The following is a 21,593-nucleotide window of genomic DNA, read 5'->3' as shown; positions in this document are numbered from 1 at the left end:
CAAACCAATTTATTCTATCATGTATTTAATATTCATTTACAACAGCTGAGCAAGGCTGTCAAGGACAGGGCATTTTGGAAAGCATTAATTCATATGGTCACCATAAATCCAAGATGGCTCAATGGTACATCACAAGTTTTATATTCCTGGAAAATATCTAATGTCTTATTTTTTCTGATAGCCTCGGTTACCTGGTCAAGTTTTATCTTCTCTTCTTAAGCAAGCAACTATTATTTTGAATCCCCTTGTAAAAGCAGCTCCTGGAATGATAGAACCTCTTTTTCTAATGGCACAAGTTAAATACTTATCAGGTAAGTTGAGATTCATTGCTTACTTAAGGAAACACATACAGCCTTGGCTAGACCTTGGAATTTTTGAAAATGGTTAAATTTCATTGGTCAATGAAAGTTGGTGGTTAAGAGGTTTTGAAGAGGTAAAAGCCCTGCTTTTCGTGTAAGGGCTTCTTCCTCTTAATTTGTGAATGGAAGTAAGTTGTGTGAACTGGAAAGAACTTGGCAGGTTGACGCAGAGCAGAAAGAGCAGGACAAATGTTTTTGCCCTCTCTTTCTCTCCCTTTGTATAGGTTCTGAGCTTGGTGATGGGGTCCTGCAGAAACTAATAATACAGGATCAAGTTCACAAATTGCTGGACTTATCAGGAAGGTCTCTACCAGACTTGGAGAATTATGTTGTTAATATATTTGTATGAAACAAAAAGTCTAGGACAAAATTACATAGTACACTATTTTGCAGGAGAACTAGAAACTGCCCAGGGTACCTTGCAGCGTTGTTTAGAATTGGATCCAACATCAACAGATGCCAATCTTCTTATGGCCCAGATCCACCTTTCTCAAGGAAACATAAAAGAATGTGCACATTCACTAGAAATAGGAGTCAGCTACAATTTTCAAGTAAGTCAGAATCTGAAATAAATATTTTAAATGCTATTAAAACAGTTTCTCCCTGTGTTCCTACCTGTGGGTCTACTTGAGAGCTGCAAGCTTACAATAAGCTTATGTATGTGACCTACACACATCTAAGTAACAAAATAGGAACTTAATGGGAGAAAAGTTCCTTCCACATCATAGGTCTGAAAGTGCCATTATATATTCACTTCCTTTCTATGAAGATATTAGATGCATTATTTTCCAGTGCTTACCGTGCTGTGATCTCAACTTTTTCATACCTGATTTATGATTTTTTTCACTTGGAATGCAATTGTAGTGGTAGCTGCCTAGTGTGGACTTACAAAGCACTACTAAAGCATTTCAGGGTTACTGTGTCTTTAGTTAGGAACAAGTTCCCTGGGTTTCTCTCTCTGGGAGTTTTTTCTACATGAAGAAATTAATCTGGAGAATCTATTCTCAGTTTCAGTACAGAACTGAGCTCTGTACATGGATCTTTTCTTTTCCTACTTTTCCACTACACAGCCTCTAGGTGGCATGATGGTATGGCAAAATAACACATGTGCACAACTGGTGAACTATAGTTTTTCCTGCTCAAAGACAAAACAGAACAGAACAAGCAGCAGGAGAGTGCTCTGAAAAGTAAAAGTGAAACTAGGGGATCACAGTATCATCTAATGACCTTGCAAACAATTTTGAGTTTGCCAGTGCACAAGAAATGCCTTGTGTAGAAAAGTGCTCAGTGTTTGCCATTAGTGCAGCACAGCATCAATAATGAATTAATCAGTTTGTCAGCTGCTACTCCTTCCTTATGGGGGTAGTGCTGATGTATGATTTAGTTACCAAATACCTCTCCATCTTTTCTTTTTTAATTGGAAAATAAAGCTATTTTTCAATAAACAAAATGATAATTATTAAAATAGTAATCAAAGCTCCCCTGTCACCCCTGCAACAGAAACTTAATTGATTAAGGAGAAATCTATCTGAACAGGAGCAATCACGGGACTAGAAACTACAGAGAGGAAATTTCTAATTATTACAGGACCTTTCTGAGCATGACTTATTTGAGTAAATGTTCTAGAATTATAAAATGTAATCTTTAGTCCATGGGAAAGAGTGCTGCTTGATAAAATAGGTGTGACCAGTGCTTTAATTCCAGCATATTGTAGGAAAGCAATAACTGAGCAGTGGAAACAGCCAAGCAGAGTAATCTTGAGAGACAAAGCTAGTTTCTTCTTCTACTAACAATTGAGCTAATGCACATGGGTGTGCTAACACAACACACACGCGCACACACACAATGAATGCAGATGTCCTGAAGCATTTCAAGCCTAATATTTTTAGGCTGAGGATCCAATTTGTTTGTCCTACTCGTGTCTCCTTTTAATATTTTTGCCAGCTTCGTGATTCTCCGTTATATCACTTCATCAAAGCTAGAGCACTGAATAAAGCTGGAGAATACCCAGAAGCCATCAAAATCTTAAAAATGCTTATCAGTCTACCTCAAATGAAAGGGGAAATTAAGAAAGGGCAAGGGCCCTGTATAAGTGCAAATGAACAAGTGTCTATCTACCTGGAACTTGCAGAAGCTCTTCGACTCAATGGGGAACTGGTAAGATGTTCTACATACAATTTCATAAAATTCATTATCAAATATTTAAAAAGCAAACGAGAGCCTTTGGGGGTCAGCTATCCTTATGAACAATCTCAGTTTAAAAATCAGTTAACCAAAAATCAAATCTCACTAAATAATCACATGACTTCAAATTTTGATGCCCTCCCTCCCTCTTGGTCCTCCCATGGGTGTCCTAGGTTACCCTGTGGCAGGATTGACTTGTTTATCTTCCCTCCTGAAATCACAGTCCCTGTGGATTTATTTATTTATTTTTGTCCCTTTAACCATGTTTCTCCCAAATATTATTAAACGTAATCTCTGATTTGACAGCTAGTGACAGCTAGCTTCACAGTGTCCCAGCCACTTGCATAGGTCCTTGGAGTGGCCTGTCAAAAAATCTTTTTAAAAGGAGCTAGCTTGACAAACAGCATTTCTATCTTCCACTTTTCCACCTTTCAGAACACCTCTTGGGAAAGGATGGAAGGTTGAGAAGACTAACATAACTGGTGGGTCCAAAGTAGAGCATTCCTGTGCTAGGGATTCAGGTAGAACATTCTCATTGGTGTCACCATTGGTGACATTGACCTAGAGTTTTATGTGGCTGCTTTTCATGTCTAGTAAATGCATTATTAAATCAGGACAGCTATTGACATAAAAATCTGCTGTGCTTGGCTTTTGGTATGATTGTTGATCTGATTTTAGTATTATTTTTTATGTTTCAAACTCTGGTGTATAGGATACCACATATAGTAAAAGCAATGAGTACAACAAATATCTTCTATAAATAAATAGGTAAATATTTGCCCACAGAATAAACCAGCTATTCTGCACTGGAGGAAAGTGGTCTCACTCAGCATTAGAATCAGGATTGGCCAGCTATTTTGAAATCCTAGAGTATGGCTTTATATGTAGCTATAAACCAGAATGGCAGATGGTTTGCTTCTGAAAATGGGATCTTATGACCAAGGAAATCAAACGGATTTGTAATTGCCTTTTATGTTAGAGAAAAGCATATTAATAATATAACCATTAATTTTTTGCTATAGAGCATTTAATTTTGCAAAGTTTTCATGTAGGTTCTTTTCACATTCCAGCATGAAGCAACTAAGATAATGCAAGATGCAATTAATGAATTTAGTGGTACACCAGAGGAAATCCGTGTCACCGTTGCAAATGTAGATTTGGCTCTCAGTAAAGGAGAAGTGGACTTAGCTTTAACTATGCTCAGGAATGTCACACCAAACCAGCCATATTACACTGAGGTTAAAGAGAAGATGGCTCAGATTTACCTTCTGATCCGAAAAGATAAAAGATTGTATATTGGATGCTATTGGTAATGTTGTTTCAAGTTACTTATTTGCTGCAAATACTCATTTTCCCATTTGCTTTAGATGTATGGAAACAGTCAGAAAACTGGAGTACTGATGGTTTGAGAGACTATCAGAAGCACATTCTAAAATCTGTGACCACTTCTCAGTAATCTATCATTTTTATGTCTTTGCTCTAGATTTACTATTTGACCTGTACAGATTGGTTTTGATTTTAGTTATAATACTCTTCTATGCTTTTTACAATATTGTAACCAATTAGTTGGAAAACAATATAAATACTGAAGCAGCAGTGACATACAAAACATCAATCTAATTTTTTTGAAGCATTTTGCTCCTTCTTTCCTCAGACTTAACTTTGGCCAGGGAAGCAACGCTGAGTGTGAAGTGAGAAGTCAGAACTGAAGATTAATTGGGGGAGGGGCACCCTTCCACAAGTGGATCATTATCCCATCTCTTATAAGATTGTGCATAAGAGAGTCATAAAAACAAATTTCTATTTTAATTTTGAAATAATGTTTTCTAGATTTTTGAAATTAAATAGTGGGCCATATTGGAGGTTTTCTACAGAACCCCAAAACACCTTCCCTATTTGCTATTTTTATTTAACATGGCAAACTTTTACTCAATATCTTATTTAATACTGAAGATGACTAATTTAGGGATACTGATTACCTTATAACCTTCTAATGTTTCATGGAAGCAGCTCCAATCAGAAACAAACGTAGGTCCCACCAAGAGTGGAGAAACCCAGTATAGTGTGATGGTGAAAGTGCTTACAAATTACAAGTAAGGCACTTGTACTAACCTGAAACAAATACTTTTTAATTGTTCATGAAGACATAAAATCAGGTTGTGTACACCAAGTTTTGCTTCTTGTCATCGCTTAAATAACGTTCCTCTCTTATCTAGTGAACTCTGTGAGAATTTGCCAAGTCCTCATACAAGCCTGCTTTTGGGTAATGCCTATATGAATATTCAAGAGGTTAGTAAAAGAGATTGTTTATTCAAGTCAAATTATAGGGATTTCCAATAATTTGCAAATGTTATTCCTAAAAATGTTAAGACGTATTTTATAGGAAAAGTGCTTTGAATACACTAAAATATTGTGTAAATACATATTATTCCTGTTACATGAGAACATTTTTTCAGGCTAGAAAAAAATGTGTTTGGTACCTGGAAAACATATTTAATTCTTGCCTATCCTTACTATATTTAGTACGTAGTGCCTATGTTGGGCAAGGAGCTTTACAGAATTCTTTCCTCATTATGCACTAGGCTTACTTAATCTTCTGGTCTATCAACCTCGGACCATTTGATTTTTCTACATTCCTTGGGATCTTCTTTCATCCTAGACTCTATGGGTCTCAGCTTTCTCCACACTTTGAGAAGTTAGGCCTATGTAATTTTAACTGAGAGTCACGTCCAACCATCTCTCTGAGCGCTTGTCTAGAATATCCTTCTTGCACAATCTGTCTAATTTACCAGATTCTGGCAAAGGTCTTTCTATGAAGAGCTTTTGCAAACAAATCTTTTAATACTGCCAGTCTTTCTTAAAGGTAGTCTTTAACTTAGTGAAACTTTCATTAAGATAGTTGTGAATAACTTATTTCCCATTAACTTCAGCAATTAGGACATTTACATTAACTAAGGATAACTATTCTTATCAGATTAAAATTGGCCAGGAGCAATCCCAAATGTCACATGACTCAACCAGTGAGATGTTCATGTGGAAACTGCTCAAAATCCCAACAGAATTCCCTCTTGATCCTTTCTCATCACTGCTGCATCCCCAAGATAAAATTACAGTGAAGGCTGCAGTCCTGTACACTTGTACTTAGGCATACATCCCCTCGAATGTGGTGGGCTTGACTTCCTAGGGGACATGCATGGGTTCAATTTTTAATTACCAAAGAACAACAAACAAAAATGTCAAAAATCACATTCGTGTTATTGCATATAAAGTGTACAGTATTATTACTGCAATATGTACTGTGTTTCTGTCACTTAGCCTGAAAAAGCATTGGAAGTTTTTGAAGCAGCTCAAAAGAAGAATCCCTTGGATGCAACAGTGGCAAGGAAAATTGGACAAGCATATGTGTACACACATCAATATAACAAGGTTCACAAACAGATCATTCTTTTTACTGAACATTGTAAAGGTAGAAGCTGAGGAAACATGCAGCCTGCCATCTTCTCTTCATTTAGCCAATGAATGAAATTTCTCATGGGTCTATGTATAAATGGCCATGAGCTGGCATCATTTTGCTTAGTTCTTTTAGAGTTATGTGGTTCCAAGCAAAGCATTTGTACTTGATTCAAGTGGATATGCATCGCTACTAGTAGTAAATTTTGAAGTACAGGAGCACTTCATGGTAGCCCCCACAACTACTCCCCATAGACATATCCCCTAGGAGCCATACCCCTATATTTTTATGATCTGCTTTTCTATTATTTATACAAAGTACTCTGCTTAATTACACCAGCATAAAATTCAGACGTCCAAAACAAACAAAAACCACTAATGAAATCTCAAAGTTACAGGGCATGACTACAAGCTACTTATTTTGGAGTAAACCCCATTGGGTTTAATGAAGGCACAGGTTCAACTTGTAAACACACTGAGTTTTAATAAGATATATTCAGCTGAAAAGCAACCATTAGCTTATAATTAGAAATGCAAACCATTTTGCAACTAAATATTACCATTAAACTGCTAGTGTAACATAGGAACTGAAGGGAAGGGCCTCTCCTTGTTTATCTTTCTCATTCTCTGACTTTGTCCATGTCAGAGGTGGGTAACATGGACCACATGCTGCTCTTGGAGGCCACACTGCCTTTTCCCAAATTCCCCTACAGCACGAGAGCAGGGATGCCACTGTGTTGCCCTCCCCAGTGCTATCAGGCTTATCACAGCCAGCCAAAAAGCTATTTGGCATGCTGTTGGAGTCAGGATGGTGGTGATAAATAAGGCACGTGAGGTGGGCCATTCCCACATGACTGCCTGATAGACCTCGAGCCACCGCCTGGGGAAGAATGAGCAATGGGTATGACTTTCCCATCACCATCAGGTTCCCAATTGCCCAGTCTTGCCAGGAAAGAACGTGCATGGGGATAGCTGTCTCCACAGCCTTCTGTTCCAGCAGGATTGGACTCAGTGGGAGGAAGGAGAGGTTAAAGTCACTTTCTCCTCCCAGGGATCCTGCTCAAAATCACTGGGCTGGGGAGAGATAAAGCTTCCCCCTTTCTTCAACAATCTTGCACAGGTGGGGGGGGGGGGAGATAAGAGTGTGTGTGAGAGGGGGAGAGAGAGAGAGAGAATGTGTACATCTTCTGCCCTCCCATCTGGCACTGTGTGCAACCCTCCAGGAGAAAAGGTTGCCCATCCCTCCTCTATTAAGGGTGTTACAGTACATTTCTGTTAATCTGCCACGAAAAGTGGCGGACCCTGAAAGCCTTACTATCACTTAGCTTGCCTGTGAGCATGAGGAACCGCCAGCAATTGACTTGGCACTCTTCAGATTATGGCAATGTTCCTGCTCTGAAAAAACATCACAGTGGACTCCTCCTCTACGTTTCCTCTCCACTACATGTATTGTACATGATGAAAACAGGAGTAAGTAGAACTAAAGTACACAAACAGAAAAATCGCATGGTGCTATCAGGCTAAAAGTCAAAGGTTGCATGTTTGAATGCTTTGCCATTAAATAAAAAAATCTGCCAGATAGAAGTGTAATGGATTCACCTTCTCTATGACATTTTTTTCACTTGATAGGCTTTTCCTGTTTGAAGGAATATTCAAACTCGCAGCAAAATTGTACAATCTGGTAAGAGTGGCACAATGCATATTTTTGAAGCACGTCGCTGAGCTCCAAGACTTGCAGATATCAGAAAACCTTGTTTTATGTGTAGCTCTTAACTGAGGTTCATGAAATGTATAATTCATTTCAGGCTATCAATTACTATGAGGTTGCTCTCAAGATGAGTGAGCAGGACTTCTTGTGTTATGATCTTGCTGATCTCCTCTTAAAGCTCAAAAAATTTGGCAAAGGAGAAAAAGTTCTAAACCAAGCCCTAGATCATGACCCAGGTAGCATTTCTCTTTTCTTGGTGTATTCTGCCAGAGCTTTCACCTTGATTTAAAGTAGAAACATGTTGTATTGCCTACACTACTAAACTTCAGTTTGGAAGCACGCTGAGGCTAACTGGGGCCCTGACACACTTCTGCATTGAAAGATCCTGACTGACCGTTTTTCTGACCAGTTATTCAGTCACCCAGCTGCTTGCTGGGCAGTGTACTGACACTGCACTTGTTCCAAGAGGAGACAGAGCAAGCTTTCATGTCATCCAGTATGACCTTTCTTTCCTTTTGTTTGGGCTTGCTGAACATCAGTGAAATGTGCTGATGCAAGTGCCTTCAGCGAAGGACAGGTGGTGTCTACGGCCGGGGGGGGGGGGCAAGTTCTACCAAGTGTAAGAATGTGCTTTTTGCAGCAGCGTTTGAGTGAGGGCCGTCCTCTTCCTTGTTGCAAACTCACCCAGCCTTGCCACTGTATTGTTTCAGCATGGTGTAGTGATCTGAGTGCTGGACTAGGACTCAAGAAACCTGGGTTCAAGTTCCCATTCAGGCATGAAGCTTACTGGGTGTTCTTGAGCTGGTCTCTCTCTCTCAGGCTTGTGAGGATAAACATATAAGAGAGGAACCAAGTATGCCTTTCTGCAGTTCATGGGAGAATATCAGAATATAGATGAAGATAATCATGTATTACGCACCCATCCCATCCTGTTTCCATCCTTCTGCCATACTGTGGGAACCTCAGGCAGCCTTAGTAGCATAAGTTCCTTTTGAATGAGAGAAAACTGGCAAGCATAATGTGGAAGATTCATGGATGATTTTCCTAATACTTTTTTTTCTTGATTTCAAATAATGTACTCATAGAAATGGAGGTGCATCTCCCCCATGAAATCCTCTCCTAAGCTGCTATTAAATGGTGCTAGTCCCTGTACTATGTTTTCCTTTCCCATCCAACAGCTTTAGTATGGGGTGATTTCAACTAGGAAAATGACACTTGAGAGAAGTAGTCTGTCTCCCTGTTTAACCGCCACTGCTTTTTTTAAGTCAAGAGATCTAAAGATGAATTTCCCACTTTATGTCTAGTTTTGATCTTTAGTTTTCTTCATTGTATAGGTTTAGCAGGTATTTTTAAGTGTAGTAAGTCAAGTCTGTGTTAGTTCCAGACAATATTTATTTATTTGAAGTGCTTTTATCCCACTCCTCAGCCAAAATAGATTGGCTTATAATCAATCAGCAAAGAGGTCTCTGCCCACAAGTTTGATACACATGGCATACAAGGAAAGAGGGGTGGAGAAGGGAAAGGAAAAAAATTAAATACTCATTCAGCAAAGCTGCTGGAATAGTTCTTTTCCCTGCTCTCATCTCCTGATAAGGCTGGAGGAGCAGTCCAGTCAAAGCTGGACCTTCACCAGCTCACTAATTTTCTTAGCACATCCAACAAAATTCTTCTCCAGTCTTTTTCACATATCAGTTTTACCAGTCAAAGCCTTTTTTCTTTCTAGCTATTGTCTAGTTATTATGGTAGCTATTAAAGTTTTGCGTAGCAGAAAATTGTTTTCCTGATGGCTCAAGCAATATATACAGGTGCAAACTAAAGGTTGTTTCTATTTAATCTTTCAGTTGATGATCTGCCCTCCATGATAAAGGATGTTAAGAACCTGATGTTACTAGCAAAGGTTTATGAGACAACTAAAAAAGGAGAAGTGGTTCTGGAAACTCTGACCAAGGTAGAACATCAGCTTTGTACAATTCTTGCATACTGGCCAGGATCGCACTCCATGACAAGCAACCTTGCATGGTTACCATGTTTTGCCATTTTTTTACCTCAGTGTGCCTGACTGCCAATCATGTTCATGGTGGTAACTCTCATCCCTTCCATCATGTCCTTTTTCAGTCCCCTTGGCAGCATTCCAGGAGAAACCACAAAGAGGCATCCTCGCTCTGACCACTGTGATTGCGAGCAGAGTTTACTTCATTGCAGCTGTCAAGCAGTCTCTGTTGTGCAGCCAGGGCTCCTGCCCCGAAGCACCACAGGGAGGGTGAGGGAGCTGATCAGGGGCCCTCACCTCCTGCTCTCGAGAGGACCACAGGAGCAGGAGGAGGGGCTGCCTGAGCCACGCTCGGGCAAAAGGGTGGAGAGAATCTGCTGCGTGGTGCTGTGGAGAGGGGCAGCTCTGCTCAGGCTCCCCTGTCACTCCCTTCCACATGCAGTACAGGGAGGGACAGACTCTGCTGGACAGTCCTCTGGGCTTGGGATGCCTCCCTGGCTAGTGGGAATGGGGATGAGGGGCAGCAGGGGAATCACTATCACCTGTCCTGGCTGGAGAGGCAGCAGCTGTGCTCCAGAGGCAGGGCCCTACCACCAGCGGCTACTTCAGAGAGGAAAGACAAAGGCAGGGAGAGAAGTCTGCCTTCCCTGTCCAGCCTGTCTGCCCTGTGGAGTGGCTACCTCTCCCAACTGGAGAAGCAGCAGCTCCAGTTTCAAACTAAGGCTAGGGAAATCCAGCTTCAAGTCCCCGCTCTGTCTGGAACCTCAGTGGGTGATCTTGGGCCAGACACTATCTCTCAGCCCAATCAACCCGACATTTGTTTGTTTGTCTGTTTAAACATTTCTATGCTGCCCTTTGCATAGCCTCGGGACGGCTCACACATGGCTGTTGTGAGGATGAAATGGGGCTTGGAAGAGGCTTGCATGCATTTCAAATGAGTGTACTCCCTGCTGTCCTAACCTAGTACATTTGTTCATTTTTAAGGCATATGATATCCAGCAAAGGATATTGAAGCGAGTCCACTTAGAACAGCCTGAGCTGATCCCTCCTCAGAAGCAAGTGGCACTAATGATCTGTGTGCAGTTTGCAGAGTTTTACCGAACAGAGAAAGAATTTGAAAAAACCTTGAAGTACTACACAGAAGCCTTGTCCTATGTTCCAACAGATAGTAAAGTAGGTGTGATCTTAAATCTCCAGAAGCCTGCAAAGATATATTTTTGTAAAAACTGGGCAAAATATTGACCATGTAACTCTGCTAGTTGCTGGGACACTCACAAATAATGCTGGACTTTGGACCTCGGTCTGATTCAGCAAGTTACTTCTCACAACACTTAACACAGAACATCCAGAGTATGAAATACAAGTAAAAACAAGTAGAACTGAACTTAGCTCATTTTATGTTAACAGCCCTAAAGCAGCTTGACACGTGTAACCATTGGAGCACCCTTCATGCATGACGCACATGAGCAGAGCATCACACCAGTAATGTGGGAGGGACTGTGCTGGTGATCCTGCCCTGAGATATTTATACTGCACAGTGAATGTCCAAACTGCTCATAGAAAGGCTTCCACAGGCTTGGGACTCCTTGGTCAGGTCAGACACCAACACCAGTTTGTGGATGTCCAGGTCTGGGCCAGCAGCATGCCTGATACCATTCCGTGGTATCAGGTGAGAATGATAAGAACAAAATACCTGGGAAGTGGATTTCTATGTCCAGAGGACTAGAACTATCTGAGAGAATTATCAATAGCATCCCTAATTATAATTAGCAAGGGTCTGTCCCTGATTAAATTATTTTCATTTTTTCCAGGTAATATTAGAATTAGCTCGCCTATATCTGATGCAAGGGGATACGGACCAGTGTGAGCATTACTGTATTCTCCTCCTCCAGGATGATGACAGCAGTGAAATCGGAACAATGGTACACTGCTCTCGTGTCTCCCACTAAACTTAAGTATTGCTGTAAAGTGAACAAGTATTCCAGGCTGCTTCATCTAATGGTCCACCACACTGCTCCACCTCACGGCCTCTAGGCTGGGGATGGGGGTACCCTGCTTCTTCTTGTGTTATGATGCAGCTGTATCAAACTCGCAGGGTGAAGGGATGAAAGTGTCACTTGGCCTCAGTAGCACAGCTGTCTGACAAACGTTTTGATGACACAAAGCATACATGATTTTACAAACGTCTGTCCCTTGGCTAACAATGCTTCTTCTTCCCATACGCCTCACCACACGCCATGCATCCAGTACAAATACACTGAAAACAGAAGGAGTCTTTTAATTTCAGTGTTAGCACTGGAAAAGGTCTTTAACTCCACAGGACACCACAGTTTAAGAAAATGGTTGCCAAAGATCGGGGCAGCAGATGGAACTGTAGGGTTATGTTCCAGATCATGTTGGATGCCGGGGGGAAAGTATTTAAGAGAGGAGTGAACCTGTACAGCCAAGCATAAATACAGAGAAGTCTGTTGTGAATACATTTGCACAGGCACTCACAGCTTTTCAAGCATAATTGAACTACTTATTTGGATAGGAAGTACACAGAAGAAATATGTAAACCATGTGTTAATGCGTATCCACATGCATATTGAAGCACATATGTATGCAATGTGTTAACAGCATGTATACACACAGTGAAGTAAATGTATGTGCAAACTGCCATGCAAACATGATCTACGTGCGATTTACACGTTTCTCTACTACTTGGAAGTGTTACCCAGGTAGGACATTTTCACAATTTCAAGTTTTTCCTGAAGCACTGAACAGCTGGCTTCAGTGTGGAATGTTTTTTTCTTTTGTAGATGATGGCAAACCTTATGTTTCGAAAAGAGAGGTATGAACAAGCTATAAATCTATATCGAAACGTTTTGGAAAAAATGCCAGGTATTTTAACTTTTTAAAACTAAAACATATGCTATCTTTTGCGTCTAAGGGGGCATCTGAAGCAGCTCACATTAAACAAGTTAAAATACAATAAAATCAAATGTATGCAATAAAACCAGACACATTATGATGAAAGGACCTGTGTGCATTTTTGTATACATAGATGTAAAATGCAGGGTTTTGCAGTTCCTTTTCATCTCATCTGTGAAATGTTTTTGGGGGGCTCCTGCATGTCAATAAGAACTTACTTGTGAAGATATTAGAATGTTGATGAACACTTTCAGATAATTTCTCAGTAATGGAAAGCTTGATTGATTTGCTAAGAAGAAGTGGTAAACTAGATGGAGTTACACCATTTTTTGAACTGGCTAAGAAAAAATCAACTCGGATACCTTTGGAGCCTGGTTATAACTACTGCATAGGACTGTACTGTTGGTAAGTCATAGACAGCAGTTTTTATGGAAATCTCAGAGACCTAGGCCCTAACAAGGTGTGAAGAGGAGTAATCTGTGGGTGAAACCTAGCATGGTTTTACAAAAAGAAAATAGAAGCTGTGAAGGGAAAAGATATTTGGATCCTGACACTGTAGGAGACTTAGATCTTTCTGATGGTTTGGATGGCATGATATCCACCATGGCTTACCCATGGCTTGTTAGAGGGTTTAAATAACCTACCATGGCTTAATTCTTCATCCAAACTGAGACCATGCATTAAGCCTTGGTCAGAACAAAAATTAAGGGTCCCTTGGCTGGAGCAGCAAAAAGAGCATTGCCACCCTGGCCAATGGGCTCTAGCTGATAACAGCCAGCAAAGTGCAGCTCTCATCAATTTTCCCAAGGCTCCTGCCAATATTGGATGGAAACCAGGATCATGTGTATGTTTTAGAAACAAGGAAACAGTGTAAAAATTCATGGTGGGAGAAGGGGGGGATTCCCAGCAAAACTATTTATTTTAATTTAATAAAAATCTCTGTCAGGGTCGGAATGGCTGGGAAGCATTGCAGATGTACAGGTGCCCTTGGGAGCAGAGAGGTGGGAACCCATCTCAGGACTACAACAGACCAATATGGAGGAGGCTTTTGTGGTCCATAGGCAAGAATAGGCAAAGGATGGGAATGTCACTTGCCAGGGCTGCTGGCATAGGTGGCGAGGGCAAGAGGGTGAAGCAAGGAGTACAGAATCAGCACTGCCCATGTAGCCACATAATCATCTGACTAGTAAGATCAGGCAAAAATCCATGCGCCATGGAAACAGTGCAGAGTCGTTTGCTGTGCTGCGTGAACCCAGCCAATGTGCAGCTATTTCTTTGTTAGCAACACTAAGTCTTAAAATCCCTCTCTTCACACATAGGCACATGATGCAGCCTAATCGGGCCTTGAAGTTCTTCAACAAAGCTCGTAAAGATAGTGACTGGGGTCAGAAAGCTTTGAGCTATATGATTCAGATATGCCTAAATCCCGACAAAGAGATAATAGGTGGTGAGACTTTTGAGAACCAAAACACTGTAGATGCAAGGTAAAGGAATATTCCTTAATATATTTAAGACTAAGGACACAGTGGGGATGTCTGTAGTCCTCTGAACACATCTGATTGCAGGCATCCTACTGAGAAAGGCAGGAGTGTGGAGACTACCATCCTGGCACTTCCACTAAAGCCTGAGAAGACTGATTTCAGCTGTCTAAGGATACATCATATTTTGGCAGAGCCTTGCTCCTCCCTGCACCCTCACCAGGGGTGGGAGACAGGAAGGTCGGAAAGAACCATGGGGTCAAGGGGAGAATCCTCCAACTCTGGAGTCTCAGCTCTGACCTCAGAGCTTCTTTCCAAGATGGAGCTGGGACTCCAAATCCCAACACTGGCCAGCCAGCCAGAGTTGACTAGTCATTGGATTGCACCCTACAAACATGAAGTAGGGCTCAGTTTCAATTGTATCATTTCATACTGTATATAAAGATGGTGCTGTATTGACTCACAACTGGTGCTACAGTTTACCAGAGAATGTAGAAAACAACCATCAATAAAGTAAAACCATAGGGTCTGAGGCTTAGTAGTAAAACATATGTTTTGCATGCAGAAGGTCTTAGGTTTGATACATGCCATCTCCCATTAAGACTAAAAAGGAATCTTGCCTAAAACCCTGAAAAGCAGCTGCCAGTCAGTGTTCACAGTACTGGGTTAAATGGATCAAGGGTATGACACAGAATAATGTCTGGCATTCCTACCTTTCAGCTGTATTTTGCTCACGATGTAGGTTAATCTAGAAAGCACTGGAACCTCCAGATTTTCAGAATTCAACCTAAATACTCTGGCCTTTAAATATTCACCACCTGTTGCCTATGAATAATATATACAGTTACAGTAACACAGATGTTACCATACTGTTCATTTGTAAAGGATGCTCGATGGACTGCTGAGGGAGGAAGGGGGAAATGTGATCTGGCAGTGTGGTAACCTGTGGAGTGTCCTCCTTCTCATTCAGATCTGGGTGCAACAGCCTGTTTGGAGTAACTGCCATAAGAACCGTGGCTTACAAGCCACCTCCTGATGAGCTCATAGCAATTCCTTGGTTTTGGCTTAATATCTATACAAATTATTACCTCTGTTTATAAGTCAGGAGTGATTTAAATCAGATAGCAATACTAGCCTTACTGATCTAAGAGGAAGTTAGCAAGGTTGTTTTAATGCTACCTAGCACTTGAAAGCCTGGGAAATATCAAATGTTTTCATTTTAAACAGTAATATAAAAGAGAAGAAGGAATCTGAACAGCATGGAATACGTACGGCTGAGAAACTTCTCAAAGAATTTTACCCTCACTCACAGGAGGGCCAGAATCAAGTGGAGATGTTGCAGAGCTACTGCTTAATGGCCACAAAAGAGAGACATAATGTGGAGAAGGCCCTGAAAGTATTTACAGAAATGGGCCAAAATGAGGTAAGGTAAGAAAATCAGTGGTGAAAGCCAGTGGATATGGTCAGGTGCAGTGTACGGTCACAGTTTTATAGTGCTGCCACCTTAAGTTAATATTTTGCCAAACTTAGTAGGGTAGGTGGGCTGTAATTCTTTGACTGTATCTTCAAAATACTATCAAGGGCAATGCCTAATTCCAAAAAGCCCACTGTGAGCATTTCTACACAAGACTGTTAATCTGCTACATCTGTTTTTGGTTTGTTGCATAATTGTGAACTGAACTGTATGTAAAGAACTTTTTCTTCCCAGTGTTTCTGCTGCATAACATCTAGATGGCACTGTGGTATAGATGAATAAAGCAATTTTAAGTAGGAAAATACATTTACTTTCACTTTTGGAACTAATACTCCATTTCTCCATTTTTTAAGCATGGTAAAGTGCTGTTTGAGAAGAGGTGAAATTGGAGGGTCAGGATGTTGTCTAGGAACTTGTAAAATGTAGGTAGTTGGGCTGCTGTTTCTGGTTCCATTTTGCATACTTTGCCTGCTTTACTTCTAAAAGAAACAGCTTCTTAATATTAAGCAAAAGCTTGACAACAAAGCTTTGCCATTGCTGTGTACTTAGCTTGCTTCTTTTACCAATCTTCAATGGCTAAGCAATCTGCAGCTTTCCACTTTGAGGCAATTATCTCTCTTGCTGCTGTTATCATATATTTGTATAATTCTGACATAACCTTTGGAATAGTCTCTGGGACAATACTCAGTAACACGTTCTTGGCATTGATTGGAAAGGCAATTTTGAGTATTTTCTGCAATTTTGAGCATTTTTATTCTATCAGATGTCCACCATATATGATAAAATGTTCATCCATTTCTTTGCGTTTCCAACATTTTTCCATTATAGTTCCTGTCCATTTTCTGTATATCTTTCAGAGTAGTATACCACCAGAAATGCATCTTATACCAGTTTTCTCTTAGCGCTTGGCATGCAGTGAATTTTATGTCTTTCATCCATAAGATTTCCCATTGGTGGGCTTATAATTCTTCTTGAAGATTCTGCATCAAGCTCTTCATGCATATTTTGTCTTGTTGAGTCTCAGTGTCATATTTAAGACCAGTTAAAGATTTGACTCAAAATCAATAGATTTACTTTGAACAATTTAAATAATGGTTAAAGAAAATATAATTTGTACAAATGTGATTATCAGTACCAAAGCAATGCTGAGATTTATAGCTAACTGTATAGACCAGTTAAATATTTGATTGAGAATTGAATGGGTGGGATGGGAGAGTGGTTGATAGAGACCTTCGTCTATTGTAAAGGTGCTTAAATGAGGAGTTGCTTGTTAAATCCTTAGAACAACCCTTGGCTTCCCCCCACCTTTTTTTTCTTCGTCTTATATATCTTATACACTGATAACTAGATTATGTCTCTGGGGTCACCCTTCCCAGGCTTAGAGGGAGAAGAGTGGCAGGAGCATGAGGCAGAAGTATACGTGAGTGGCCTACCACACCAGTTAGTTGTGGCATGGCTCCCGGCCCCCCCCCCCCCCCCGCAGTGAGAAAGCAGCCAAGAGGGGATGTTTCAAGTGGGCCGAGGGAAGAGTTTAGCAGACCACAAATCCCACCCACCCACTGGCTCCCAACTTGGAGCTGTGAAGAAAGTAAGCCCACAGGCAGAACCAGCACAGAATCACACAAAATGTTTCACTTGTGCCTCACACAGCACCAGAGGTTAACTCCTGAATTATGGAACAAAAGGCAAAGAGATTAGTATCCCAGAGGGAGAAATTCACAGCTCAGATCAGGAATTTAAACAACAGGAAGCCTCTCTACTACTCTATATGGTTTCTTTTGACAGAGGGATAACGTTCCAGCCATTTTAGCAATGGCTCAAGCGTATATGATTCTTCAACATACCGCCAAAGCCAGGACCCAGCTGAAGCGCTTGACTAAAGTGAACTGGTCTTTGACAGATGCGGAAGAGTTGGAAAAGGCGTGGATCTTGTTGTCAGATATCTACTGCACGACTGGGAAGTTTGACCTTGCAACTGAACAAGTGAAGCGTTGCTTACGGTACAATAAGGTGAGCTGATACAAGCCTACTGTTGCAGCAGAACTCCCCACCAGCAGGAGAAGCTGGCAGTTGATTTAGGCACAACAATGCCTTATGCTCAAAGTACAGACTGAATTCCTGATTGTAAAAACCCATCCTATTTGATTCAAAAGGGGCTTGCTTTTTCATAGCATCATATGAAAGGGCATAGAAGGGGCCTAGCAGGCCATCAGGTCCACCCAACTGCGCAATGCCGTCCAATTTCCAGTGACGGACAGTTCTGCTTAGTTTCCACAATTAGGCAGGATCAGGCACTTCAGGCTATACAGAAGTTCTTATACTTTTGTAAAAATACATAAGGATCCAGCCTATTGAGAATCAGGGGAAAGGAACCCAGCTGTAGGAATAGTCTATTTAACCACCTTTCCCTTTCTTTCACATTTCCTGACAACTTTGTAAGCTCCCTGCTTCCTTCCTTTCTTCCACCACTTACCTTTGAGCATCAGCTACTGGGAAGAGGCACAACAGATTACGTTCTCATTAGATCATCAGGTCCAGCCTGGGAAATCTAGCTTACTAGGATTCTTAGATCCTAATAGCTCAGAATCCTTGGCAACCCTTTTTATTATAATTATAGTTTTTAAAAGCATATTTTATTGTCTTTCATGTTTCTCTGTAGTCATGTGCTAAAGCGTATGAATGCTTGGGATTCATTGCAGAAAAGGAAAATGCATACAAGGATGCAGCAACTAACTATGAATTAGCTTGGAAATATAGTTACCAAGCGAATCCTGCTGTTGGTATGTACGTTACCATTTTGTTCCCATTTCCTCTAATATAGTGCTGTGACACCTAGATCTACATTTTGCAAGGTTTTCTTTGCAGTCAAGCTTGGAATTGTGAAGGGCAATTGCATGTCCATTCAGAAGTAGGCCCCACTGAGCTCAGTTGGCTTTATTTCCATGGAAGTATAAAGGAGTGCAGCTTTATTGTGTCACCTTGAAAGCCTGCTTTCTAGGGAAGTGTATTTATGTGTTGATAAACAGTGATCAATATGAAGCAGCTCAAGCCTGGCACAGGCCTTACTTACCCCAAAGAGAGTCTTTGTAAGTACTGAAGACCTATAAACAAAGAACATACCAGCCAGTTTCTTTAAAGCTGCTGTTACCTGCACAATGGAATAGGCATATATGCTAGGATGACTATAACTTTTATCATCCTTAAATCTGCAATCATTTGGTTCAATTTCCACTGGGAATGCAGCAGATAAGCCAAAATACGTGTGGAGGTTCTTAGCCATGAAATTGCTTCTTAAATAGAGCAATTAACATATATTATAATTGGATTCCACTCAAAATAGCTTAGCACTACAAGAAACTGACTATACTTCTAGCCTATCTCAGCTATCTTCCCTTTATGCATTTGATATGTGAGAGACATTTAGGTCCTGCCTCAAAGGATAGCAATTTTGAACCAGTTTTCCAGTATATGGGAATATATCATTATATCTTGCATGATCAGAAACACTCATGCTTCCAACACACATACTAGGAGCTCTTTTATGTGCAAAGTGACCCATTATGTCTGCAATGAAGTGAATGGGGTAGCCCACCCATGAGTAAAGGAAGCTCTGCATATTCATTGGAGCACACCTGCCCATGTGGGAAGTTTATTGAAATTATTATTAAAGTTATTAAAATCATGGTGTTTGCAAATTTTATCATACTGCAAATGTATCAACAAATTCTCTTTCACTTTGTGGAAACTTGAGAGCCTAGTAAAAATAAAAGTTGAGAGAGAAAATACAGAAGCAGTAATCCTGAAATAATAATCTTAAATTCTCTATTTCAATCAAATAAACTTTTCAAATAGTTTACAACCCAGTAAAATTTGTCAGGTTTCCAATTCTTACATAATTTTTGCATTTCTATTCAGACCTCTGAATTCAATAGGATTTACTCCCAGGAAAATGTGTATAGGATTGCAACCTTAATTAGTCATAATGGGACACTTATTTTCAGCTTTAAAAAAGGCAACTTCCCTTAGCCAAAAACAACCAAAAAAATCACAGTATCTGTCACCATCACTCATTACAATTTTAATTTTAGCTACCATCTGATCTTGTGTAAACCACCCACCTTTTCTTTTCTTCCTCTAGGATTTAAACTTGCTTTCAACTACTTAAAAGATAAAAGATATGTAGAAGCCATAGATGTGTGCCATGATGTAAGTTCTTCAGAACCCCGTTCTGTAAACCATGGGTCCTCAAACTACGGCCCGGGGGCCGGATCTGGCCCACCATGCCCATCTGGACCCGCTGCCCATGCTCACACACACGCCCGCTGCCGCCCACCTCACCCTATGTGCAGGGAGGCAGCGGTTTGCTCACTCAGAGAAAATGATGTCCAAGCGAGCAAGCCGCTGCCTCGTGCGCCTGCCTTGCAGTGTGTGCCCACCCCACCTCGCCTTACTTCCCCTCACCCTGTGCCCCACCCCCACCCCAGGGCACACGCCCACACGTGCCACCCCTGCCCCCTCACCAGCCCGCATGCACTGCTGGCACCACCTTTTCGGCCCATGCCCAGCGCTGGCACCTTTCAGCTGGCCCCCTGGTGAAAAAATTTGAGGGCCCCTGCTGGAAACAATGGTGTTTGTTGTTGTTTTTGCTCTCTAGGCACCCTTTCCTCATTGATTCTGCAATAAGGCAACTCCTGTGCCTTTGTCACAGAGTGTTGTCAGTCATGCTGGAGACGTCACAGATTGTACAGGGGTTGCACAGTCCCACACATACACAGATACGCCCAGAGCTGTCCTGCAGCTGCACACTGTGGGGGAAGCTTGATGCCATCACTGACCTCCCCTTTGAGAAACTCCTGCTAAACCTCTGCAGAATCCCAGCTTTCCTGGAACACAGGCTTGGATCTAGACCAAGTTGCTGCTTTCCCTTGAAATCAAAAGGACTAACAAGTCACAAGTCGCTTCCCATAGATTTCAGGGGGGATTTAGGGTAGTTCCAGACAAGGCTTTTGTGCAATCCCCTGGCCTCATTTACTTAATTTAATAAAGGGTCCAGGTTTTTCCTCTTCTGCTTCTGACTTTTATTCTTTTGAAGAGAAGGAGGGAAAGATGAAATGGCTAGATATCATTTTTGAGTGGCAGTACAAGAAACTGCCTGTCTGGACGCATCCACAGGGCTGATCTACTTGAGATATTAGCACAGCCTTCACAGGAGGGTTCCCTGCACCCTGTCCCAGAAGTTTTCCTCTCTGCCTTTCCGTTTCACAATACAAGGTGGTGCTGTGGGATAGAGCTGAACTGCAGAAGGACACTGGGCTTTTTTTTTTTAGTTAATAATGATGCCATCTAGGAAATGCCAGACTATCCTTGCACTAATAAGAGCTGCAAAAATGGCTGAAGAAGCACTAGAGGATGACGGCACATGAAAAGCCTTTAAATTTCTGTGAGTGAGCGATCACACAATAGATGCCTTGTGTAGAGCAGCTCTCAGTTTCGTAGCTGCTAATATATATTATGATTGTACATCTAATTTTTTAAAAATAGTGAGAATCATTCATTTCTTCTTTATGAAAGGTTTTGAAGACATGCCCAGATTATCCAAAAATCAGAGAAGAAATTTTGGAAAAGGCCCAAGCAGCTATTAAACCGTAGAATGTATAATTATATACATTCCCGCACTCCCTGAAAACTGTCAATGGAGTTTCAGCGCAAGACCATAATTTTCAATAAAGTTGTTTCATACAGTTTAAAACTCCCTAATTGGTGGTATTAAAAGCAACCATAGCATGTGCCAAAGTGGTTTCTTGGGAAAGAAATTAGATCTAGCTGTGTATGCTGAAACGGCGCATCCCATCAGGAGTCAGTTCTAGACTTTTATGTGAATTGTGTTCCCTTCTACCCACTGCACATTCAGCAAAGCACTGGCAATTCTTCAGCCTCTATCAGGACTAGATGCTTGAGCCAGGTAGTAGGTGTCGGCCTCTGCACAAGTAAGCTTCAGCAGCTCAGGATGTTCATAGTTCATTCACAAGTATGGGGG

General features: G+C 41.1%; 1 protein-coding gene across 1 annotated transcript in view; it reads left to right on the top strand.

The window, feature by feature from the left end:
- The window catches only part of TTC21A (tetratricopeptide repeat domain 21A), a 36,234-nt gene extending 14,969 nt beyond the window's left edge, over nucleotides 1-21,265 (top strand). Inside the window, exons 12-29 of the mRNA XM_044424995.1 lie at nucleotides 182-311; nucleotides 753-910; nucleotides 2,304-2,516; nucleotides 3,614-3,852; nucleotides 4,760-4,832; nucleotides 5,859-5,969; nucleotides 7,799-7,937; nucleotides 9,543-9,649; nucleotides 10,676-10,864; nucleotides 11,503-11,613; nucleotides 12,493-12,574; nucleotides 12,859-13,009; nucleotides 13,924-14,088; nucleotides 15,310-15,505; nucleotides 17,342-17,566; nucleotides 18,216-18,336; nucleotides 19,695-19,762; nucleotides 21,128-21,265. Coding sequence (XP_044280930.1) covers nucleotides 182-311; nucleotides 753-910; nucleotides 2,304-2,516; nucleotides 3,614-3,852; nucleotides 4,760-4,832; nucleotides 5,859-5,969; nucleotides 7,799-7,937; nucleotides 9,543-9,649; nucleotides 10,676-10,864; nucleotides 11,503-11,613; nucleotides 12,493-12,574; nucleotides 12,859-13,009; nucleotides 13,924-14,088; nucleotides 15,310-15,505; nucleotides 17,342-17,566; nucleotides 18,216-18,336; nucleotides 19,695-19,762; nucleotides 21,128-21,205 — 2,556 coding nt within the window. The 3' untranslated portion in view covers nucleotides 21,206-21,265. The remainder of the gene's footprint in view (nucleotides 1-181; nucleotides 312-752; nucleotides 911-2,303; nucleotides 2,517-3,613; nucleotides 3,853-4,759; nucleotides 4,833-5,858; nucleotides 5,970-7,798; nucleotides 7,938-9,542; nucleotides 9,650-10,675; nucleotides 10,865-11,502; nucleotides 11,614-12,492; nucleotides 12,575-12,858; nucleotides 13,010-13,923; nucleotides 14,089-15,309; nucleotides 15,506-17,341; nucleotides 17,567-18,215; nucleotides 18,337-19,694; nucleotides 19,763-21,127) is intronic.
- The last annotated feature ends 328 nt before the right edge of the window (nucleotides 21,266-21,593 follow it).

The sequence above is a fragment of the Varanus komodoensis genome, unplaced genomic scaffold (assembly GCF_004798865.1).
Source record: "Varanus komodoensis strain SLA01 unplaced genomic scaffold, ASM479886v1 scaffold15, whole genome shotgun sequence".
Lineage (NCBI taxonomy): Eukaryota > Metazoa > Chordata > Lepidosauria > Squamata > Varanidae > Varanus > Varanus komodoensis.
Note: the sequence above shows the minus strand (reverse complement) of the source record. Positions and strands in the feature narration are given on the sequence as shown.